Genomic DNA, 20296 nt, shown 5'->3' on the forward strand with positions numbered 1-20296 from the left:
CACACAAAAAATAGCTTGTAAAGATCGCAAAATCAATTTTTTATGAAATTATCCAAAATTAATGCAAAAATTAGTAAAAAATTATCAAAAATTTGCAAAAATTATCCAAAAAATACCCAAAAACTTTCTACGAATTCTCCACACATTGCGAAATGGTGCAGCCAAATAAAATTGCACAAATCACATCAATTCAATTGCCGATAACTTTATCAAATAAATCAAGACTAGGCAATTAAACCGACAAAATTTGGTAAAAAATTGACGCAGTTAGAGTGTGTAAATACCTATTTTGAGCACAAAAACGCAGCATCTCATCATTACTCACATCATTTATGCAATCAAAACATTGAATTATCCATGCAAAATTTACACACTTTTTAGGCACACAAAAGGGTTAAACTTGTCGGATTTGCAATGTGACTTTACAAATCAATAGTTAAGCATGAGCACAGTACACATCAATCATCACAATTCACAAATCATATTGCACACGTTGATTTCGAGGTGCTCAAACATGGGCAAAATAGTGCACACACACCTAAAATTAGCATACACACACTCAATTAGAATGCACACACACAAAATTAGCATACACACACTCAATTAGAATGCACACACACTTGAAATTGACCATCCAAGAATGCAATCAACTCAATTAAACATCCAATTATCAACACACATTCATCAATTAGCAATTGAAACTTATCAAATTCATGCACCGCCAATTCTTTAAAATTTCAGCATTACGATGGCGTGAAAATGAATAATCGCAAAATTTTCAATCCCTAACATCACATTGTATTGCATCAACATAGCATAGCATTACATTGCATCAACACTACATTGCATCATGGTGGGATCCCTACACAATTCTACACATCTCTAAATTCTCGGGAGGTTGAGAATACCACCTTGATTACCTTTCCGTTGAAGATCAATTGAATGGTCGAATGCTCCAATCCTTCATAGAACATTAGTAAGTTAGAAAAAATTAGTCAAATTAGCTAGGGTAACCATTAGTTAAATACACAATTGGCAAGATATGGTCACACATTAGGGAATTATGAACACAATGCTTCATGCACACATATTCAAAATCCACAAAAACATAAACACACAAGTGAAATTAGAGAGGGAACGCATTCGTTTATGCCACAATTACACTAGCGTAGGCCATCACCCCCGGCAACGGCGCCAAATGTAGGGGGTCCCATCGTTGCAATATCTCCAATGACCAACAAAATTCTCAATCCGGAGGGATGAGCTACCCGGCTAGGGCATGGAGACACTCACACAGTTAGTGAGCTAATCGTGGCAACACAAATGGTTAAATCTATGAGGTGAGCTTCTCGGCCTATGGAGGAGCAAAGCCGCAATGAAGGGAAATCTCCATATCCACTTATTTTCACGTCTAATCAACCCAACCACACACACTACGATTGCAAGACGTACACAACACTAATCCTATCATACAGCACACTAATCGCATGCACACACACATAGATCTATCGAGCACCACACTCCAATCAAACCTACATGCACACACAAGAAAAAGAGGACAATCACACAAGATTAGAGAGGGATTAACCACTAATTAGTGTAAATCTAGCTAATCTAAGCATCATAGGCAATCATAAGAAGCATGAGAGAGGCATAGTGAAAGAGAATGAATCATTGATTAGTGTTAATCAAGTCTCATGAGCAAGGAGAAGCTCAAGGACTCCATAGCCACACACCTCAAGAGCTCTCACCAAAGAGTGCGCCTCTCAACAAATGAATTGAGAACCCTAATTTCTTTTACACATTGCCTTATATACCTAGGTTAAAAATATGCAATGTCTGGGCACCCAAGGCCTTTAGGACTCACTACATACTGATTCTGCAACCTAGGCACAGTAAGTGACCTATTCTGTACAACTTGGAACTCCCATTGAGCCCGTAACACATTAGAAATATTACAATGGCTTGAAATACATCGGGAATTTACAATACATGACCATTTTGGAAAAACATGAAAAATGTGTAACTCCAATCTTTACTGCTTCTTCACTTTGATCTTCAATGTGCATCCGTACGTCTTTAGTCTTCAGCAGCTTCTGTTAACTGACGTTGACTCAGTTAAACACTTGACCAAATCACTCAAAAGATGCACCTTTTCTCTCCCATGAAGCCCACGAGCCCCTCCATAGCCAAAGCCTTGAGAGCTCCTTTCACTTTCATGCACCCATAATGGGCTCCCCCTTTAGCCTATCAAAAGGGGTGAGGGGAGAATCAACACCAAAAATTGGGGGAAAATGGCTTCAAATTTCTTAGGAAGAGCATAGACAAGCTTCCATATGCCATGAACGGCGAGCTCACAAAAAAACGCCCTTCAATGCTCACTGTTGGATTTCTCAAAACATGGGGAAAAGGCCATTAAAATTATTACATAAAGTGTTTATAAGAGAGCCCTACCCTTTTTTAGTAACTTTCATTTGATTGGATCTCTCAGGTGGCCCTTTTTGATCATTTTCCAAAGCTTGGACTTCTCATATCAACTCTCTCTCACCCTCTACCACATTGAACTTCTCAAGCTCAAGGAAGGGGGGACACTAACACTAGCGCCTTGCCCTTTGGCCTTCAAAAGTCCAGGCAACCAATGGACTGTGTGAAATGTCCTTGAATTGGTGACCATTGCCATCTTATAATCTAGTGCATTTCCACCCAACAGGCATCATTCACAACCGTCAGCTGCCACCTCGCTACTCTTGCTGGCCAAAACCATTGAGCCCTGCCCCCTCGGGGGGTGCACTATGTAATCACGTTAATGTATAATGTGAGTTTGAAAGGAGGGATTTTAAAATGCAAAAAAAATACGCAATTTAATAGAGATACATTAAAATAAAAGGTTTTTATATTCAAAATTTTAAAAAAGTCCTAAAATAAGGGGTCATTTTATTCATTCAAACATGTTAAAAGAGGGGTTTTATAATACCCCACGAATGCACCTTATATAGGGGGGTACTGAATGTTGGACCCCCCAACATGTTAAACATGTTGGGGGGTTTTATAATACCCTACGAATGAACCTTATATAGGGGGGTACTGAATGTTGGACCCCCCAAGCCTATCCCTGCATGGCCGCGTGCAACGTGCACACAACACCCAGACTAGAATGCCATGGCCATGCTCGTGACGAGCTCCAAGCCCTCATTATGATACCCCTACAATGGGCATGCTTCAGCCCTTATACACCACCCCCCAAGCCCTGGAGCTTTCTTGTGGGATTACGTGATGTGCCACGTGGTGGGCTTCCCTTCGATTGCACCCCTTGGGGGTCAAACCTTCACCAAAAAATTACTTCACATGAGTTTTTTGCCCCACGTTGGCAACATACCATGTTGTGCTTGGTCCACCGATTGATCGTCACAAAACCCGATCAAAAGCATACATTCCACGCTTCATTCTCCTTGAATGGCTCTACATTGCACTTGTTTGATGGCCTCAATCGCGGCACTCGACAATGCAAAAAAACTTTAGGCTCTCCACAGGCATAGTCAACTGCTAATTTCAACTCGCATTGATTTTGGTTAGCTTCATGCTCTGCACAGTCCACACCGGAACAATGGCAAGGCCAAAGAAAACTTTGGTGAAACACTTCCCAATGCGGCCAAGTAGGCACAAACTTGGCCCCCAAAAAATCTTCATCTAACAATATCTTGCCTTGTAGAGCTCCGATTGAAGATTCGAAAAGACCGGCATGCTCCATAATTCAAGATCTTTGATCCTCTCCACTCCCACCAGCTCTGATCACCTCTCTCCCTCTCTCTTTTTTCAAAAAATTGAACACCTTGCTGTCGTAATCCTGCTTAGCTCCTATTGCAAGTAGCCATGTCCTACGCAAGATGATAAGGTACACATTATCACCTGCTTTCATCACAAAAAAATTGATCAGGCACTCAATGCCCATCACCTTCACTCTCACGTCTTGAGACACACCTAAACACCTGGCTTTGGCATGGTTAGCCATCCTCGTGCACACATTTGATTAGCTACTTCTTTGACACCTGTTTTCTTCATAACAACCTCCATCATGATGAAAAATTGTGCTCCCCGTCTATATATGCTTGAACCTACATCCTCTTTTAATAAACACATCCACCAAAGGAAGTACATCCGCCAGGCTACCCACTCTCAATGCATGTTTTTCACTGCATGTACATTGCCCTTAGCCTTTTGAAGCCTAGTGCTAATGCTATAGACCACTCTCTTTGCAGTTTAGGATTAAAACCAACAACTGACCAAATGTGATGTTAGCCTTTCGGTTTTGCACATCACTCACCAGATCATATTTGGGGTAGTTGTGTCCCAGCTGAAAGTTTGCTTGCTTGATTTTGGGATGTGTCTTCGTTTTGCCAGTTTTTGGCTTCTCTTTGCCCTCATACACTTTCTCCTTTCTTTTACAAGCTCTAATTTGAAGATTAATTTCTGTTTTCCTTTCTATCCTTGCTCTTTTGTTGGCCAAAGCTCCATTATCCTTCTATTCTACCCCAATCGCTAGGGACATCACCACCATCCAAAGGAGCTGGTTGCACCTGATTCTTGACTACCTACTCTCTCAAGCCATTGAATTGTGCTTGGCCTCTACCTCTACCAGACTATGGAGAGATACCACCCCTTTCTCTTGGAAGATGAAGGAATTATGGTGCATAGTTTCCTGCTTCATCACAATTGTGACACCTGCCAGGCAGCGGCCTTGCATTGTCCCTTGCTCCTCCTGGTTGTCCTCTATCTATCACACTTAGCCACAATTCCTGTATTTTCTCAGATAAATCTTGTACGGTTTGCACCCAACCCTGAGGCACAATAGCTACACCCCACTTAGCATGGTTCTCCTCACGAAGATCATCCCTAGGACCATGCGGCCTGGGTAGGAACCACCACTTTGTAGCCCTACACACCCTATTCAATTTTGTTTTTTATTTTTCTACTTTTTGCCTTTGCAATGGCTATTGCACCATTGTTAATTTTTGGGCTTTCAGAATCCACCTTTTCCATCGCTTTAAGATGTAGGCACACGATGAATTTATCCACCTTGAAGTAATCTCCATGTTGAGGGAGCGACTCACACACCCATGAAGTGCATGCAAACACTACCTAGATCAACATAATGTCAATCGAGGACAAAGATGACACGACACTTTAGCAATGTATGCCATTGTTATCATTAAGTATTTCATCATGTGCATCTTTATAGAGTTTATACATTGGCTTTGGATTAAATACCGAAATGATAAGACCGCGCCAAGGCACATTGGGAGAGAAAAATGGAAAAAGCAGTCTGCAAGGGGAGGAACACTACAAATTTTCATTGCATCTAATTTTTCATTTTCCAATTTTGCATTTAGATTTTTGTTTATTAAGGTGACAAGGATTGCTATCCTGGACATTTCGAGAACGTTTTGAGTTTTAAAGCATGTAGCAACAACAACAACATTTAGACTGCAACATTGTAAAAGAGATGGAAATTAAGCGAGTGGCCCGTGACTTCGTAGTGACAATGGAAACTTGTAGGCAAAATATGGTTGAGCCCCAACCAGGAGTCATCTTGGTGGATAGCTAGGTCTGTGGTGGACAACTGGTCCTAAGAGACTCATGTTCAAGGGGAGGCATCTTTAGCCTTTGTGGCACCCTAGTTCAAAGAATCATTACAACCTATTTGGTATTGTCTTCGTGTTTGTTGAGCTCTTTGTTGTTGCACTTCTCTAGACCATAGTCCAAGAGGAGCATTGTTGGTTTTGTGGCCTTTGGTCTACTGCTAACAGCTGGTGTGAGAACCGTCTCTTGTACAATAAGTAGTCCAGTATACGCAAGTAAACATATGAGGGCCCATGGCTTAGCACATATGGTAGATGAGTTTCATAAGTCCAAATTTCCATCCTAGTAGTCAACATGTCTTTTCCACACTTTATGGAGCCACTCTTCACCTTTGGGATTTGCCGTTGACCCTTGGGAAAAAGTCACATGTGACCCTTGAGAGGAGCATCTAGCCACTAAAAGCTACTATATAGGTAGCTATTTTCTTGTACACATTTGAAACCCCAATTATCATTGTATGCATCTTGTAAGTTTATTATTAATCAAGTTATGTTTTGAGTCTACTCTCTCTCTCTCTCTCTCTCTCTCTCTCTCTCTCTCTCTAATAACAAGTGTAATTATGGAATGCTATCACCATGAATGCTAGTCTTGTCGATCCACCCTAGCCCAACAGATACCACTCCTTTCTCTCGACAGATGAGGGAAATGTGGCACATAGTTTCCTTCCTCACCATAATTGTAACACCTGTCAAGCATCGTCCTTTCCCTGCCCCTTGCTCCTCTTGGTTGTCCTCTATCCATCACACTTAGCTGCAATTCCTATGTTTTTTTGGACCATTCCTATATGGTTCGTACCCAACTCTGCAACACAATGTCTATGTCATTAAATATAATATCTAACCAACCCAAATGATTTTCTCATATCAAATTGATCATTTAATATGCGATAATAAATGGGAACAAAGGGTTAGAATATAGACATGTGCTACGAATCTATCTCAACATGGGGCCAATGGTAAAGGTGTCTAAATGAGAGATGGTCTGTCAAAGAGCAATGCTACCTAATGGAGCTTAAAGACCGTAGGGTTAGCTTCATTAAGGAACTCCAAAAGTTAGTGTTCAAAAGTCCTTGGACCTTAGTCAAGCTAGGGCTGACCTTGAGGTGGGATTCATACCCAAGCATGAGGTGCTTGTTGGCTTGCTACGTTTTAGTGGGAACTTTACCCAAAAGCTTGAGGTGTTTCTCACATGCTTAAATGATTAAAGTTCTTGAAGTATTTAACTCAAAGATATCTCTCAAAGACATGAACGTGCCATGCTTGGTTGAATAAGTCCTTGAAGTATTCCATTCAACCAAATGACTTAGTAATCATAAAAGACACACGTTCAAATGATCCTCCACATGTGACCCTCATGATGTGTTTGAATGCTACTGGATAGGTTTTAAAGGGGTCCAATGAGAATTTAGATACATAAAAATAAATAATCAAGTTCTTTCTCTCAAAGAGGAAAAAGAGGACACATGTCCAAAGGAAATAATAAAATAATACGAGAGGGAGAGAGAGAGAGAGAGAGAGAGGTGTGGACCAAGCATGAGAGAGGGGTATACTATCCCACACACACATACATTCTCTCATTGTGTGGAGTGCAAAATGCAAGAGCTCCATCTTCTTCTCCAAGTTTGTTGAGAAGTGGAGAGCCTACACCAACACTCTTGGCTATGGAATGCAAATCCAACCAAGACCTATGCTTCAATGCTTAAGCTTTCCATCTTCTTTATCTTCATTATTATTCTATTATGTTATGCTAAGAAAGAGGAGTGATGATAAGGGAGGCACTATTTCTTTCTCCTATGGAGTGTTTCTTCTTCCTCTTCCCTACCCTCATTCCTGCTAGCTCTCTTCACCTTCGAAGGTGTTTGAGGCCTAGGGACCGAGGCTTGAGATAGTTAATGCTTTTTGCAAAGTTTATGTTAAGCTCGTGATGCATGAATCTTTCCATCTTCATAGCATCACCAAGGTCACAAGGAACACAAAGATTGTATTGTAACAAAGTCTCTCTTGATGGCAGAATCTATAATACAAACCCCTTTCGGAGGGGGGACCGGCGGTACAGCCCTACTGTGTCGACCCATGGAGGTGCAAGAAATCCATACATGGCGGTTTGCAGGCAAGTGGCAGGTACATTGGGCAAGTATTTGATGGTGCTAGGGACCAGGTACACCGAGATGGGGCGCTTGCTAGTGGATAGTTGTCAGTGTTTCATCCAATCACAGGTGGTAGGAGCAAAGGCTAATATCACAAGCTTGGAAATGAAGCAAGGGATGCTGGATCCAACTGCCATAAAGTTTATGATATGGGATTCGGAGCGAGGTATCTTCAAGACACACGACTATCCGGATGTGTATGCCAAAGGCGATACTATACAGGTCATTTGTGGTTCTCAAACTTGAAAGGAAGAGGGTGCTATGATTGTATGTCAAATCGGACATCAAGGTCAGCGGAGTCGAAAGCTTTATGGATTCGAGTGCGGCTTCATGGTCGTTTCGGGTGTCACTTCGAGCTCCAAACGATGGTCGACCACGGCAAACACTATTTTGAACAATATTTTTGGTGATCGGGTTGGGATTAACACAGTGGAGCTGGATATTGAAGTATTCGGAGCTCACGAGCATTCTCACATGGGAAAGGAGGCCATGCTGGCTATTTTTAGAGGAGGTTTAACAGGGAGTTGCAAAAAAAGAAAAACGAGGTGTGGAGCATCCAATCGGGTGGCGCATGCGGACAGAGGACGGCATTTAGCATGCAGGAAGGCGGCCGTCTGTGAAAGGGAGAAAGCGGGCCAGTTGGGGGCACATGGGGAGAATGCAGCGAGCGATTTGCAAAGGAGGCCAAGGGTGGGGGCCACTTGCATGAGGAGGATGCAGCCGGTTGCAAGAGGGAGCCTTGCATGAGCCAAAAGGGGCGGATGGTTGCACAAAGAGGTCCTGCAGGGCGGCCAGTTGTGAAGGAGAGCCTGAAGCCGATGGGCTGATCTACATGGAGTAGGAACGCAACGGAAGTTGGCTTGTGAGAAGCCGCCATGGGCTGATCATGTAGGGCAGCGCTACAGTGAGGAGGGTCGCCACGGGGCTGCAGAAGGCAGAAGAGGAATCGCCAGGAAGGTGTTGCAGTTGGGGAGGAGGGACGCCCCTTGCATGGGAATAACAAGAGGCCATCGAGAGGGCCTGTAGAAAAAGCAAGGAGGTGGGAAGGTTGCAGGGGTATTCATGGGGGCGGCAGTGGAAAGCCAGGGCTGGCCAGTGGAAGGAGAGGACTGCCTTGAGATAGGGCTGCAAGGTGGCCAGTTGAGAAGGGTGGTGGACGAGAAGGAGTTGCAGGTGGCGCATCTGACAAGGGGGCCAGGTTGCAGTAAAGGAAGGGCCCGCCATGAGCCGCCAGGGTGGTGGACGAGGAGGAGTTGTAGGTGGCGCATCTGACAAGGGGGCCAGGTTGCAGTAAAGGAAGGGCCCGCAATGAGCTGCTGAGAGGGGAGTCGATTGCATGGGAGTAGCTAGGCGCCATCGACGGGATGTCACCCGCGGTCTCGATGATTGAGGGAGTGCCAGTATTGATGAAGCCGAAGGCGTGCCTTGGAGCAAGCGTAGAAGGTCGTCAAGTATATACGGCTACTAGCAGCCAAGGAAGGGTATCCAATGGCATCCTTGCACAAAATCGACAGTGTTCAAGATTGTGTTAGAGTTTTGTTTGTTTACTATGCATAGCTGAGTTTATAGTTTGGCCGAGTTATCTCGTATTTTGCTGTCACCTTCTCGCTTATCTCATCTTGTGCTTCTAGCCCGTGGTAGCGGTGGCTCCGGGTCTTTTGTGTGTGTGTGTGTGCACAGAGAGAGGTTGGGCGAGCTTACTGTGTATGGCAAAGTTAGATGAATGTGATTGTATATAGCTGGTGTCGGTCATAAGCGAGTCGGTTCATAGAAGATCGGCAGAAAGTGTGCGATTCTGTGTTGGTATGGGTGCTAGATAACTACTGGGCTATAGAGAGGCATTGAGTTTTTGTCCTGTGTGTGTTCTCATTTCCCCCATCCCATCAGTGGTGCCCCCACTGAGGAGCTACTAATTGCTCCTTGGTGAAGTCAAAGACGGTGTTGCGGCATTTCCAGCCTCAAAGAACAAGTGCGGCTAAGAAAGATGTGGTCGGGTTTTCCTACTTTTAGAGGTGCTGAAGATGCTAAGGTTTGGCTACAAGACTATGGTCTTTGCCTGCTGGAGAGCGGCTTGTCGAGAGAAGAGGGAGTGGTCCAAGCTTTCCCGCTCCTGATTCGTGGCAAAGCAAAGGTATGGTATGAGAGCTTGCAGGCTGAAGAAAAGCTAGATTGGGGTACATTGGAAGCGGCATTTCAAAGCCGATATGTGGTCAACCCGAAGTGGAGTGAAGTGAAGCAGATGATGGACGACCTAAAGCACAGCCTTGACGGTGATTTTCGAGCATTCGTGTGGGAGTTCAAGGCCATATGGAGCAAATTGGTCAAGGTAATTGCTGTAGAGAATGACGATTTTTTGAAGTTGACCAAGTTTATGGACTGCTTGCATGTCAAAGTTCGAGATAAAGTCGAGATGGATGGGCCATGCACATACAAGGAGGCAATAGCCTACGCACAGAGCAGGACGAAGAAGCTTTTAAAGAATCAGCAGGCAAAGTGGGTTCTCGCGAGTCCATTGGTGTCAAGGCCAATTGTTAGGGAAGAGGCTCAGGTAATACGACCCTTTGTTGATGCACATGTGGTAGCAGCGGATAGGCGTGATGACCGAGTAGAGACGATACCATGTGGGCCTATGAGGCCTCAGTAGCTGGCAGAGAGGAGTCTACCAAGTACCGCTTGATGTGCTTGACCAAGTGACTTCTGAAAAGCAAGCAGTGGAGAAGATAGCTGAAGTGCCAAAGTCGGTGAGTTTTGTGGAGAAAGCCGAGATGTGTTCGAGCTATAGGAGTGCCTTGGATACGAACAACACATGGGAAACGGAGTCTGCTTTCTCAAGGTATGAGACCTATGATGTTATGTATGTCAATAATTGGGTCAAAGAACGGTAGGTTGTAGGTGAAGAGCCAATTTGCAAAGACCAGGGGGTTGGGAAACCCTCTCTCATTCCTTGTGATGATCAGGCCATGCTGACTGAAGAGGAATGTCTTGATGAAGATGGTTGGGGATTCGATGAGCCGGTGATCGAAGTAGATGACGAGTAGCAGGTTTTGGTTGCTAAAGCTATGGCGAGGATACACGACATGCGAGGCTGTGTGCCTGCTCCAGTACCGCTTGAAGAGTCTACAGATGAGGTTGCCTTGCTTAAAACAATGACGTTGTGGAGAGTTCTCTAGCAGGTGAGGCGATGATGATGTATGGTGCAGATGCTTCACAGGTTGGTTTACAGGCTTGTTTTGTATATGAAGCCGACATATGGATACAGGTTGAAGATCGATGCTATGCGAAGCTGCACGAGAGGCTTGTTTTCGGGTTTACAGGTGCAGAAAAAAGGTTGATTATGCATGTACTATAGACGCATGGTTGTGTACAATGCCATGTATTTGATCCCGGTGGAGTTTGCATCACAGTAAGGAGAGCCTATGACTATCCATTTGATCCACGCGGGTGCTACAGCAGATGAATATCTCTCTCTATCTATATACTACCATTTATCTAGCTCCTGTATATAATATCTATCAGTTTTCTTCTTATACACTGATATCTTATCTAAATAATACTACGGTTGAGCATGAATGCTCAACAAGGGGTTGGGCAATGATGGTACAACCCTAGTGTGTTGACCCATGGAGGTGCAAGAAATCCATACATGGCGGTTTGCAGGCAAGTGGCAGGTACATTGGGCAAGTATTTGATGGTGCTAGGGGCCAGGTACACCAAGATGGGGCGCTTGCTAGTGGATAGCTATCAGTGTTTCGTCCAATCACAGGTGGCAGGAGCAAAGGCTAATATCACAAGCTTGGAAATAAAGCAAGGGATGCTGGATCCAACTGCCATAAAGTTTATGATATGGGATTCAGAGCGAGGTATCTGCAAGACACCCGACTATCCGGATTTGTATGCCAAAGGCGACACTGTACAGGTCATTTGTGGTTCTCAAACTTGGAAGGCAGACGGTGATATGATGTGTACGTCGGATCGGACATCAAGGTGAGTCGAAAGCTTTATGGATTCGAGTGCGGCTTCATGGTCGTTTCTAGTGTCACTTCGAGCTCGAAATGATGGTCGATCGCGGAAAACACTATTTTGAACAATATTTTTGGTGATCGTGTTCGCATTAATACAGTGGAGCTCGGATATCCAAGTATTCGGAGCTCACGAGCATCCTCACGTGGGAAAGGAGGCCATGCTCGCTATTTTTAGATGAGGTTTAACAAAGAGTTGCAAGAAAAGAAAAACCAGGTGTGGAGCATCCAATCCGGTGGCGCATGCGGAGAGAGGACGGCATTTAGCATGCAGGAAAGCGGCCGTCTGTGAAAGGGACAAAGCGGGCCAGTTGGGGGCACATGGGGAGAATGCAGCGAGCGAGTTGCAAAGGAGGCCAAAGGTCGGGCCCACTTGCATGAGGAGGATGCAGCCGGTTGCAAGAGGGAGCCTTGCATGAGCCAAAAGGGGCAGATGGTTGCACAAAGAGGTCCAGCAGGGCGGCCAGTTGTGAAGGAGAGCTGATACCGATGGGCTGACCTACATGGAGTAGGAACGCAACGGAAGTTGGCTTGTGAGAAGCCGCCATGGGCTGATGTAGGGCAGCGCTACAGTGAGGAGGGTCGCCACGGGGCTGCAAAAGGCAGGAGAGCAATCGCCAGGAAGGTGTTGCAGTTGGGGAGGAGGGCCGCCGCTTGCATGGGAATAACAAGAGACCATCGAGAGAGCCTGGAGCAAAAGCAAGGAGGTGGGAAGGTTGCAGAGGTATTGGGGGCGGCACTGGAAAGCCAGGGATGGCCAGTGGAAGGAGAGGACCGCCTTGACAGAGGGCTGCAGGGCGGCCAGTTGAGAAGGGTGGTGGACGAGAAGGAGTTGCACGTGGCGCATCTGACAAGGGGGCCAGGTTGCAGTAAAGGAAGGGCCCGCCATGAGCCGCCAGGGTGGTGGACGAGAAGGAGTTGCAGATGGCGCATCTGACAAGGGGCCCAGGTTGCAGTAAAGGAAGGGCCCGCAATGAGCTGCTGAGAGGGGAGTCGATTGCATGGGAGTAGCTAGGCGCCATCGACGGGATGTCGCCCGCGGTGTCGATGATTGAGGGAGTGCCAATATTGATGAAGCCGAAGGCCTGCCTTGGAGCAAGCATAGAAGGTCGTCAAGGATATACGGGTACTAGCAGCCGAGGAAGGGTATCCAATGGCACCCTTGCACAAAATCGACAGTGTTCAAGATTGTGTTAGAGTTTTGTTTGTTTACTATGCATAACTGAGTTTATATTTGGCGAGCTATCTGGTATTTGGCTGTCACCTTCTCGCTTATCTCATCTTGTGCTTCTCGCCCGTGGTAGCGGTGGCTCCGGGTCTTTTGTGTGTGTGTGTGTGCACAGAGAGAGGTTGGGCGAGCTTACTGTGTATGGCAAAGTTAGATGAATGTTCCGTACCATGTTTATGTTGCTAGCATCAATTAAGTTCCCCCTCCATATTCTCAAAGTAATCTCACAAAAATGCTCACTCTAATTCTCTTAATTCCACTATTCTCAAAGTTCATAATCCATTTCCATTACAAGCTACACCTCAGTTCCCATGGTTCTTCTCATGAACAACGTCTCTCAGACCCTAGGCCTACGTAGGAACCACCAATTTCTAGCCTGACACGCCCTATTCAATCTTCTTTTTTTTTCCTACTTTTTCCTTTGCACCATTGTAATTTTTTGGGCTTTCAAAATCCAAACTTTTCCTCACTTTAGGATGTCGGCACACCATGAATTTATCCAGATTGAAGTAGTTTCCATTAACCAATTGCTAGGCAATTGCTACTTGAACACACTTTCAAGAAATCTAAAAAGAAACTGGATTCTTCACCTACATCCCATTTGACTGCCTTCGATTTTGCATCCATTTGGACTGGACGTCTCTTTGCAAAAAAAAAATATGAAACTTGCATATAGAGCTGGCCAAGCATGCCTCGACTCACCTTCCAATGATTTGTACCATACCTTCTCTTTACCGTGCATCACCAATGGAGAAGTCTGATTTGTACCATACCTTCTCTTTACCGTGCATCACCAATGGAGAAGTCTGCATTTGTTGTCCTTGTTCAACATACATGGTGACAACATATAGAGCTCATAATCTGCAATGCACTCGTCTGCTCGATTCTCTTCACTGGTGAAAATTGGCCCATAGCTTCAAGATGCCATGTCAACCAACACCAAAACCGCTTTTTTTCATCTACTAATTGGGAGCAATCAACATGCTCCTCAGTGGGTGCACCAGAAGATGCAGAGGGGAAACACACCCGACACACAAGTAGGTTTCCTCTCTATAGCCTAGGATATACATAACACTCTAATCCGCTAGAGTTCACTTTTGAAACTCTACAGTCACTCCAGCAAACCACCATTTTCACACAACATAAGGACACACGTTGATGCAGCTAAAGTTGGTTCGAGCTAGGAGATCGTCAATGCTAGGCAGAGGCAGTAGCTGAGTGCAGTGCAGAAGGCTAGGCAACCAAAGGATAGCGGAGGAGTATGCTAGATGTGGTTTCTTAGGCCAAAGGTGTGCTGCAAAGAGCCAAGCAGGTTCGTGGCCTATTGTTTCAGAGATGTGGGTTTTATATGCTAAAATTTGGTGCTCAGTGTGCTCTAGAAGCCGGTCTAGACGGCTCATCAAACGGAGCCTCGGTGCTCAAGATATTGCGATTTAAAGTTGAAGTGTGTAGTAGATCCCCAACGGACAGGGCAGCTGGGAACAGGTGGCCCGGGCTGATGTCAGTGTATACATGTGCACAGCTTGAGTTATGGAGCATGCCTGTCTTTTCAAATTACGAATCGGAGCTCTGGATGGCAAGTTATGGCTATTGGAGGATTTTTCGAGGGCCGGGTCTGAGCCCAGTTGACTGCATTGGAGGATGTGCCGTTTGGCAGTTTTGCGGCCTCGCCAAGGTTCTCGAAGGTAGTATGCACTATGTGGAGCTAGTCGAAGTCGACTGCACATCAATCGGATATTCGGCCGCCCAGATGCAGGAAGATGAAGTTGGAAGCCTTGGACAGTGAAAGGTTGCAGATGATTTTTTCCGGTTTTTGTGGCTTTAGATAGCGACCTAAGAAGAAGCATAGTGTAGTGGGGTTTGCATGACTCAGGGGGCAATTCAGTGAAGATTTGGTCCAACTTGGCAATCTGGGTTTTCGATCATCCCACAAGGTAGTCGGGGCCAGGAGAAGAAGGCAAAAAAGAGGTTTTATATATATATATCTTTGGATATTTTGGAGCTTGAGGGCCTTGGAAGGTGAGGCTGCCATGTGGCGAGCACAGTGATCCCATATGCGGGCGCGCAGGGCATGAATTAGGGTATAAAGGCTGGAGAGCGAGCCCCATTCGGAGCATGAGGTGAAGAAAGGGGTCCTCCCCTTGAGCGTGGCTATGGCGGGCCCTGCCATACGTTGGTGTGGTGGCGTTCCGCGGTGATTTTGGCGGCAGTCGGCGAGGTGGGGGGCAGAGGTGGCGGCGCCCATGGGCTTGGTGATGACGTGGCACTACTCGAGAGGGCCCTATCCCGTGGCTGATAATTTGAAGGCCCCCTTTTGGAAAGCCAAGGGGGAAGGGCATTAGCGACATTGCTAATGCCCCCCCGGCTCGAGATAGGGAGTGAGTCGCACAACAGAGAGAGAGAGAGAGAGAGAGAGAGAGAGAGAGAGAGAGAGAGAGAGAGAGAGAGAGAGAGGAAAACCCGAAGGTCGTCAAGTGGGCAAAGCCAAGCAAGGCCAAGTGGCCGGACAAAGGGGAAGACCAAAGGAGCAGGGACAACTCTAAGCCAAGGCGGACAAAGTGAACCAAAGAGCAAAAGGAGCCAAGAGTGTCGGGGCAAAGGCATGGACCAAAGTGGTGAAAGAAGAGAAGAGAAAAGAGAGAGGGCTGGAGGGTGTTGGGTAAAAAAAAATCAAACCAAAAGGGCAATGCAAGGCTAAGCCCAAAGAGGGTAAAAATTGAAGGATAAAAGATAAAAAAATAAAAAATACCAAGGGGCAATAGCAACGTCGCTAATCCCCCCCCCCCCCCCCCCCCAAGTGCAAGAGAGAGAAAGAGAGCATATGGAATAAGGCGGTGCCCCCCTTCCCAAAAAATACCAAAAATGGGTGCCATATGGACCAATTAAAGGGCAGTTTCCCCAAATTGAACCCCCCACCCTATAAAACTCAAAAGTTGATCAAATTAGGGGCTTTTTGGCCTAGTTTTTGTGCCGTTTTGAAGCCTGCAAAGTAGAGCTTTTGGACAAAGGAGTGTGCCTGTCAAAGCCCTTTGCATTTTCTCTTATTTAAATGGCCATGATGATGGCAGTGTGAGTTTGTACAGGTGTTTTGTGGAGTGCAATTGAGCCGTTGTTGCCTCGCCTTGCTGTAGTTTCCCCTTTTCACCTTCTCTTTCTCCTGCTTTCATGGTTCTCCTCGGTGTCGGCTGTGTGGAAGTGGGTGCCCCTTGGACCGATGGTGTTTTGAGTGAGAGAGTGAGATTGAGTGTCTATGTGCATGTGTAAGGGTGGAGACAGGCACTGATAGTAGGTGTGTGTCGCGTGGTGGTTTTGTGGAGTGTGTGAGCAATGGTAATCGAGCAGGCGGTGGTCTTCTACTGTCAGTTGTGTGTTTGAAGGTGTTTTTCGAGAGGATAGGGGTGTTGTGAATACCTTGATCTATAGAGGTTCCCTTGTGTTTGTGTCAGGTGTGTTCCCCCATTCCCCCTCTCCATCTTCTGGTGCTCCAACTGAGGAGTATGTTGATGCTCCTAGTTGGAGTCGAAGCGGTGATTTCGGTGATGCCAAAGGTGCAGCCTTTGAAGAGCAGGTGCTGCTAGTGATGGCTTGGATGGGATTTCCCATTTTCACTGGGGTTGAAGATGCGAAAACTTGGCTTCAAGACTACGGGTTTTTCGTGTTAGAAAGTGGTCTATCGAGAGAAGATGGTGCGGTACAGGTATTCCCGCTCCTGGTTCATGGTAAAGTGAGGCTATGGTTCGATAGCCTTGGTGAAGAAGGAAAGGCAGATTGCGAAGCCTTGGAGGCGTCTTTTCGAAGCAGATTCGTAGCGGATGCGCAGCTAGATGAAGTAAAGCGGAAGCTGGATGGTTTGAAGCAAAGCTTGGAAGGAGATTTTCAAGAATTTGAGTGGGAGTTCGAAGCCCTATGCGGGAAATTGATCAAGGTAACTGCTGTAGAAAATGCCTGTTTTTTGAAAGTGTGTAAATTCATGGATTGCCTGGATGAGGAGGTGCAAGATAAGGTGGAAATAGATGGTCCAATGTCGTATGAAGAGGCGGTAGCTCTAGCGAGAGGGTGGACCAGGAAGATTTTGATGAAGCGCGAGGCTAGGCAGGGTTTTCCAGATGCTGGGATGCCAAAGCAGTGTGAGGTGGTAGTAGTCGAGCCACAGGTGATGCAAAGAGAAGTGCAAGTACGAGGAGAACCAAGGGTTCTTTGGCTACAAAGAGACATGATGGTTCCTATGCCTAGGATGCCGACTAGAGCGGTTCCAATTGTGGAGGATGTGCAGGTGGTTCCAGAGGGGACAAAGAATGTGCTGTCAAGTTCGAGTGAAGCTGTTGAAGCTCCCGTGAAGTGTGGTAAAGAACAAGGAGTGCGGTTCCTGAGCTTGAAACCGAAGAGGAGACTGGGTCAAGTGACAGTACCTCTATGGAAGCAGACACGAGTTGGGAGACCGAGTCATCCCAATCTAGGTATGATGAGTTTGACCTCTTGCATGTGAGTGGAGAGGCAGTGAATATGTGCGAGGAGCAGCATGAAGTGCAAGCTGAGATGATTAGTGAAGTCCAAATGGAGCAGTCTAGGCCTACGAGTGGTGAAGAGCAAGTAAAGCTGGTGTGCAGTGCCATGCTAATGGCCATGTTGATGAAGATAGCAGTGGATTATGCCATAGTGGTGCAGCAGGTGCAAAATTTTACCAAGAGGGATAAAGCATTTGTACTTATGGAAGAGGACGAAGAGGAGGTGGTTGAAACGGACAAGCAAGTGGTGCTTATTGACCTCGAAGGGCCAATGGACGAGGAGGAGCTCGACAATGCTGGAATTGAGTTCATGGCAAGTGAAAAGTTCAATGTGGATTCAAAGAAGGAGGTGCTTCTTACACAGTCAATGCCCTCTATGACACGTGATGCGAATTCCAAGGTGGTATCCAAGCTTTGTAAGGAGGTCTATGAGTGGTGGCTGAAAGAAATGGTGATCAAAGTAGCTGTGCAATATGTTGTTGACCAGGTATAGGATTTGCTAGACAAGGATCTAGCTTTACATGGATGGGAGGGTGGGTCAGGTAGGTCGCGAGTGTTGATTGATCAGGATGGTGAGCATGAGGGTGCTTTATTTATGGTTCTTGGAGGTGCTTTGTTGCGAGTGGGAAGTTTGCCAAGAAGGGCTTGGAGTGGTAGAAGCATGTTGATGGCGGTTTGGATATGCAGTTGGGTATGTGCCTTGGTGTGGCATTATGCAGGATTGCTGCAAGTGGATGAAAGAGACCAATCCAAGGTGTTTGACCCAAGAGGGTGATTACACGTAAAGCAGGGGTTGGGCAACCTGAATGAGCAAAAACAGCGGGTAGCAGGTGCCAGTTTTTTACATATGTTAGGTGGTTTTGCAGTGTACACTGAGTCTGTTTGTGGTGTGCAGTTTTTTAGTGCAATAAGGCCATGTGTGGTTGAACATAAATGTTGAACGAGGGGGTGGGCAATGATGGTGCAGCTAAAGTTGGTCGGAGCTAGGAGATGGTCAATGCCAGGCAGAGGCAGCAGCAGCTGAGTGCAGTGCAGAAGGCTAAGGAAGGTACCAAAGCCCTAGGCAACCCAAGGATAACGGAGGAGTGTGCTAGATGTGGTTTTTTAGGCCAAAGGTGTGCTACAAAGAGCCAATCAGTTTGGTGGCCTACTGTTCCTGAGATGTGGGTTTTATGTGCTAGAATGTGGTGCTCAGTGTGCTCTAGAAGCCGGTCCAGACGGCTCATCAAACGGAGCCTCGGTGCTCAAGATATTGCGGTTTATAATTGAAGTGTGTAGCAGATCCCCGAAGAACAGGACAGCTAGGAACAGGTGGCCTGGGCTGATGTCACTGTATACATGTGTAGAGCTCAACTTATGGAGCATGCCTATCTTTTCGGATTGCGAATCGGAGCTCTAGATGGTAAGTTATGGCTATTAGAAGACTTTTCGGGGGCCGGGTCTGAGCCCACTTGACCGCATTGGAGGATGTGCCATTTGGCAATTTTGCGGCCTCACAAAGGTTCTCGAAGGTAGTATGCACTATGTGGAGCTAGTCGAAGTCGACTGCACGTCAATCGGATATTCAGCCGGCTAGATGCACGAAGATGAAGTTGGAAGCCTTGGCTAGTGAAAGGTTGCAGATGTTTTTGTGGCCTCAGATAGCAAGCTCAAAAGAAGCATAGTGTAGTGGGGTTTGCATGACCCGGGGGGCAATTCAGTGAAGATTTGGTCCGACTTGGAAATCCGGGTTTTCGATCATCCCACAAGGTAGTCGGGGCCAAGAGAAGAAGGCAAAAAAGAGGTTTTTTATATATCTATCTTTGGAGATTTTTGGAGCTTGAGGCCCTTGGAAGCAGAGGCTGCCACGTGGCGAGCATAGTGATCCCACATGCGGGCGCACATGGCATGAATTCCTGGTATAAAGGCTCGAGTGCGAGCCCCATTAGGTGCATGAGGTGAAGAAAGGGGAGCTCCCCTTGAGCGTGGCTATGGTGGCGTTCCGCGGTGATTTTGGCGGCAATTGGCGAGGCCGGCGGCAGAGGTGGCGGCGCCCATAGGCTTCATGATGACGTGGCACTACCCGGGAGGGCCGGATCCCGCGGCCCATAATTTGAAGGCCCCATTTTGGAAAGCCAAGGGGGAAGGGCACTAGCGACATCACTAATGCCCCCTGGGCTTGAGATAGGGAGTGAGTCCCACAACAGAGAGAGAGAGAGAGAGAGAGAGAGAGAGAGAGAGAGAGAGAGAGAGAGAGAGAGAGAGAGAGAGAGAGAGAGAGAGAGAGAGAGAGAGAGAGGAAAACCCGGAGGTTTTCAAGTGGGCAAAGCCAAGCAAGGCCAAGTGGCCGGAAAAAGGGGAAGACCAAAGGAGCAAGGATAACTCTAAGCCAAGGAAGACAAAGTGAACCAAAGAGCAAAAGGAGCCAAGAGTGTCCGGGCAAAGGCATGGACCAAACTGGTGAAAAAAGAGAAGAGAAAAGAGAGAGGGCTGCAGGGTGTTGGGTCAAAAAAATCAAACCAAAAGGGCAATGCAAGGCTAAGCCCAAAGAGGGTAAAAATTGAAGTATAAAAGATAAAAAATAAAAAATACCAAGGGGCAATAGCGACATCGCTAATGCCCCCTCCCAAGTGCAAAAGAGAGAAAGAGAGCAAATGGAATAAGGCGGTGCCCCCCTTCCCAAAAAATACCAAAAATGGGTGTCATATGGACCAATTATAGGGCAGTTTTCCCAAATTGATCCCCCCACCCTATAAAAATAAAAAATTGATCAAATTAGGGG

General features: G+C 46.3%; 2 protein-coding genes across 2 annotated transcripts; both read left to right on the forward strand.

Annotated features, from left to right (window-relative positions):
• Positions 1-8374: 8374 nt before the first annotated feature.
• LOC147455470 (uncharacterized) lies at positions 8375-10877 on the forward strand. The gene is given in 3 exon segments (XM_086514247.1): positions 8375-10430; positions 10432-10616; positions 10741-10877. Coding segments are annotated over 3 exon segments (858 nt in total). The 5' UTR covers positions 8375-9767; the 3' UTR covers positions 10751-10877.
• A 549-nt stretch (positions 10878-11426) lies between these two features.
• LOC147455471 (uncharacterized) lies at positions 11427-11771 on the forward strand. The gene has a single exon (XM_086514248.1). The coding sequence runs from the start codon at positions 11427-11429 to the stop codon at positions 11769-11771; it is 345 nt and encodes a 114-aa protein (XP_086370374.1).
• The last annotated feature ends 8525 nt before the right edge of the window (positions 11772-20296 follow it).

This window comes from Adiantum capillus-veneris, chromosome 6 (assembly GCF_014529385.1).
Source record: "Adiantum capillus-veneris isolate H3 chromosome 6, ASM1452938v2, whole genome shotgun sequence".
Taxonomy (NCBI): Eukaryota; Viridiplantae; Streptophyta; class Polypodiopsida; order Polypodiales; family Pteridaceae; genus Adiantum; species Adiantum capillus-veneris.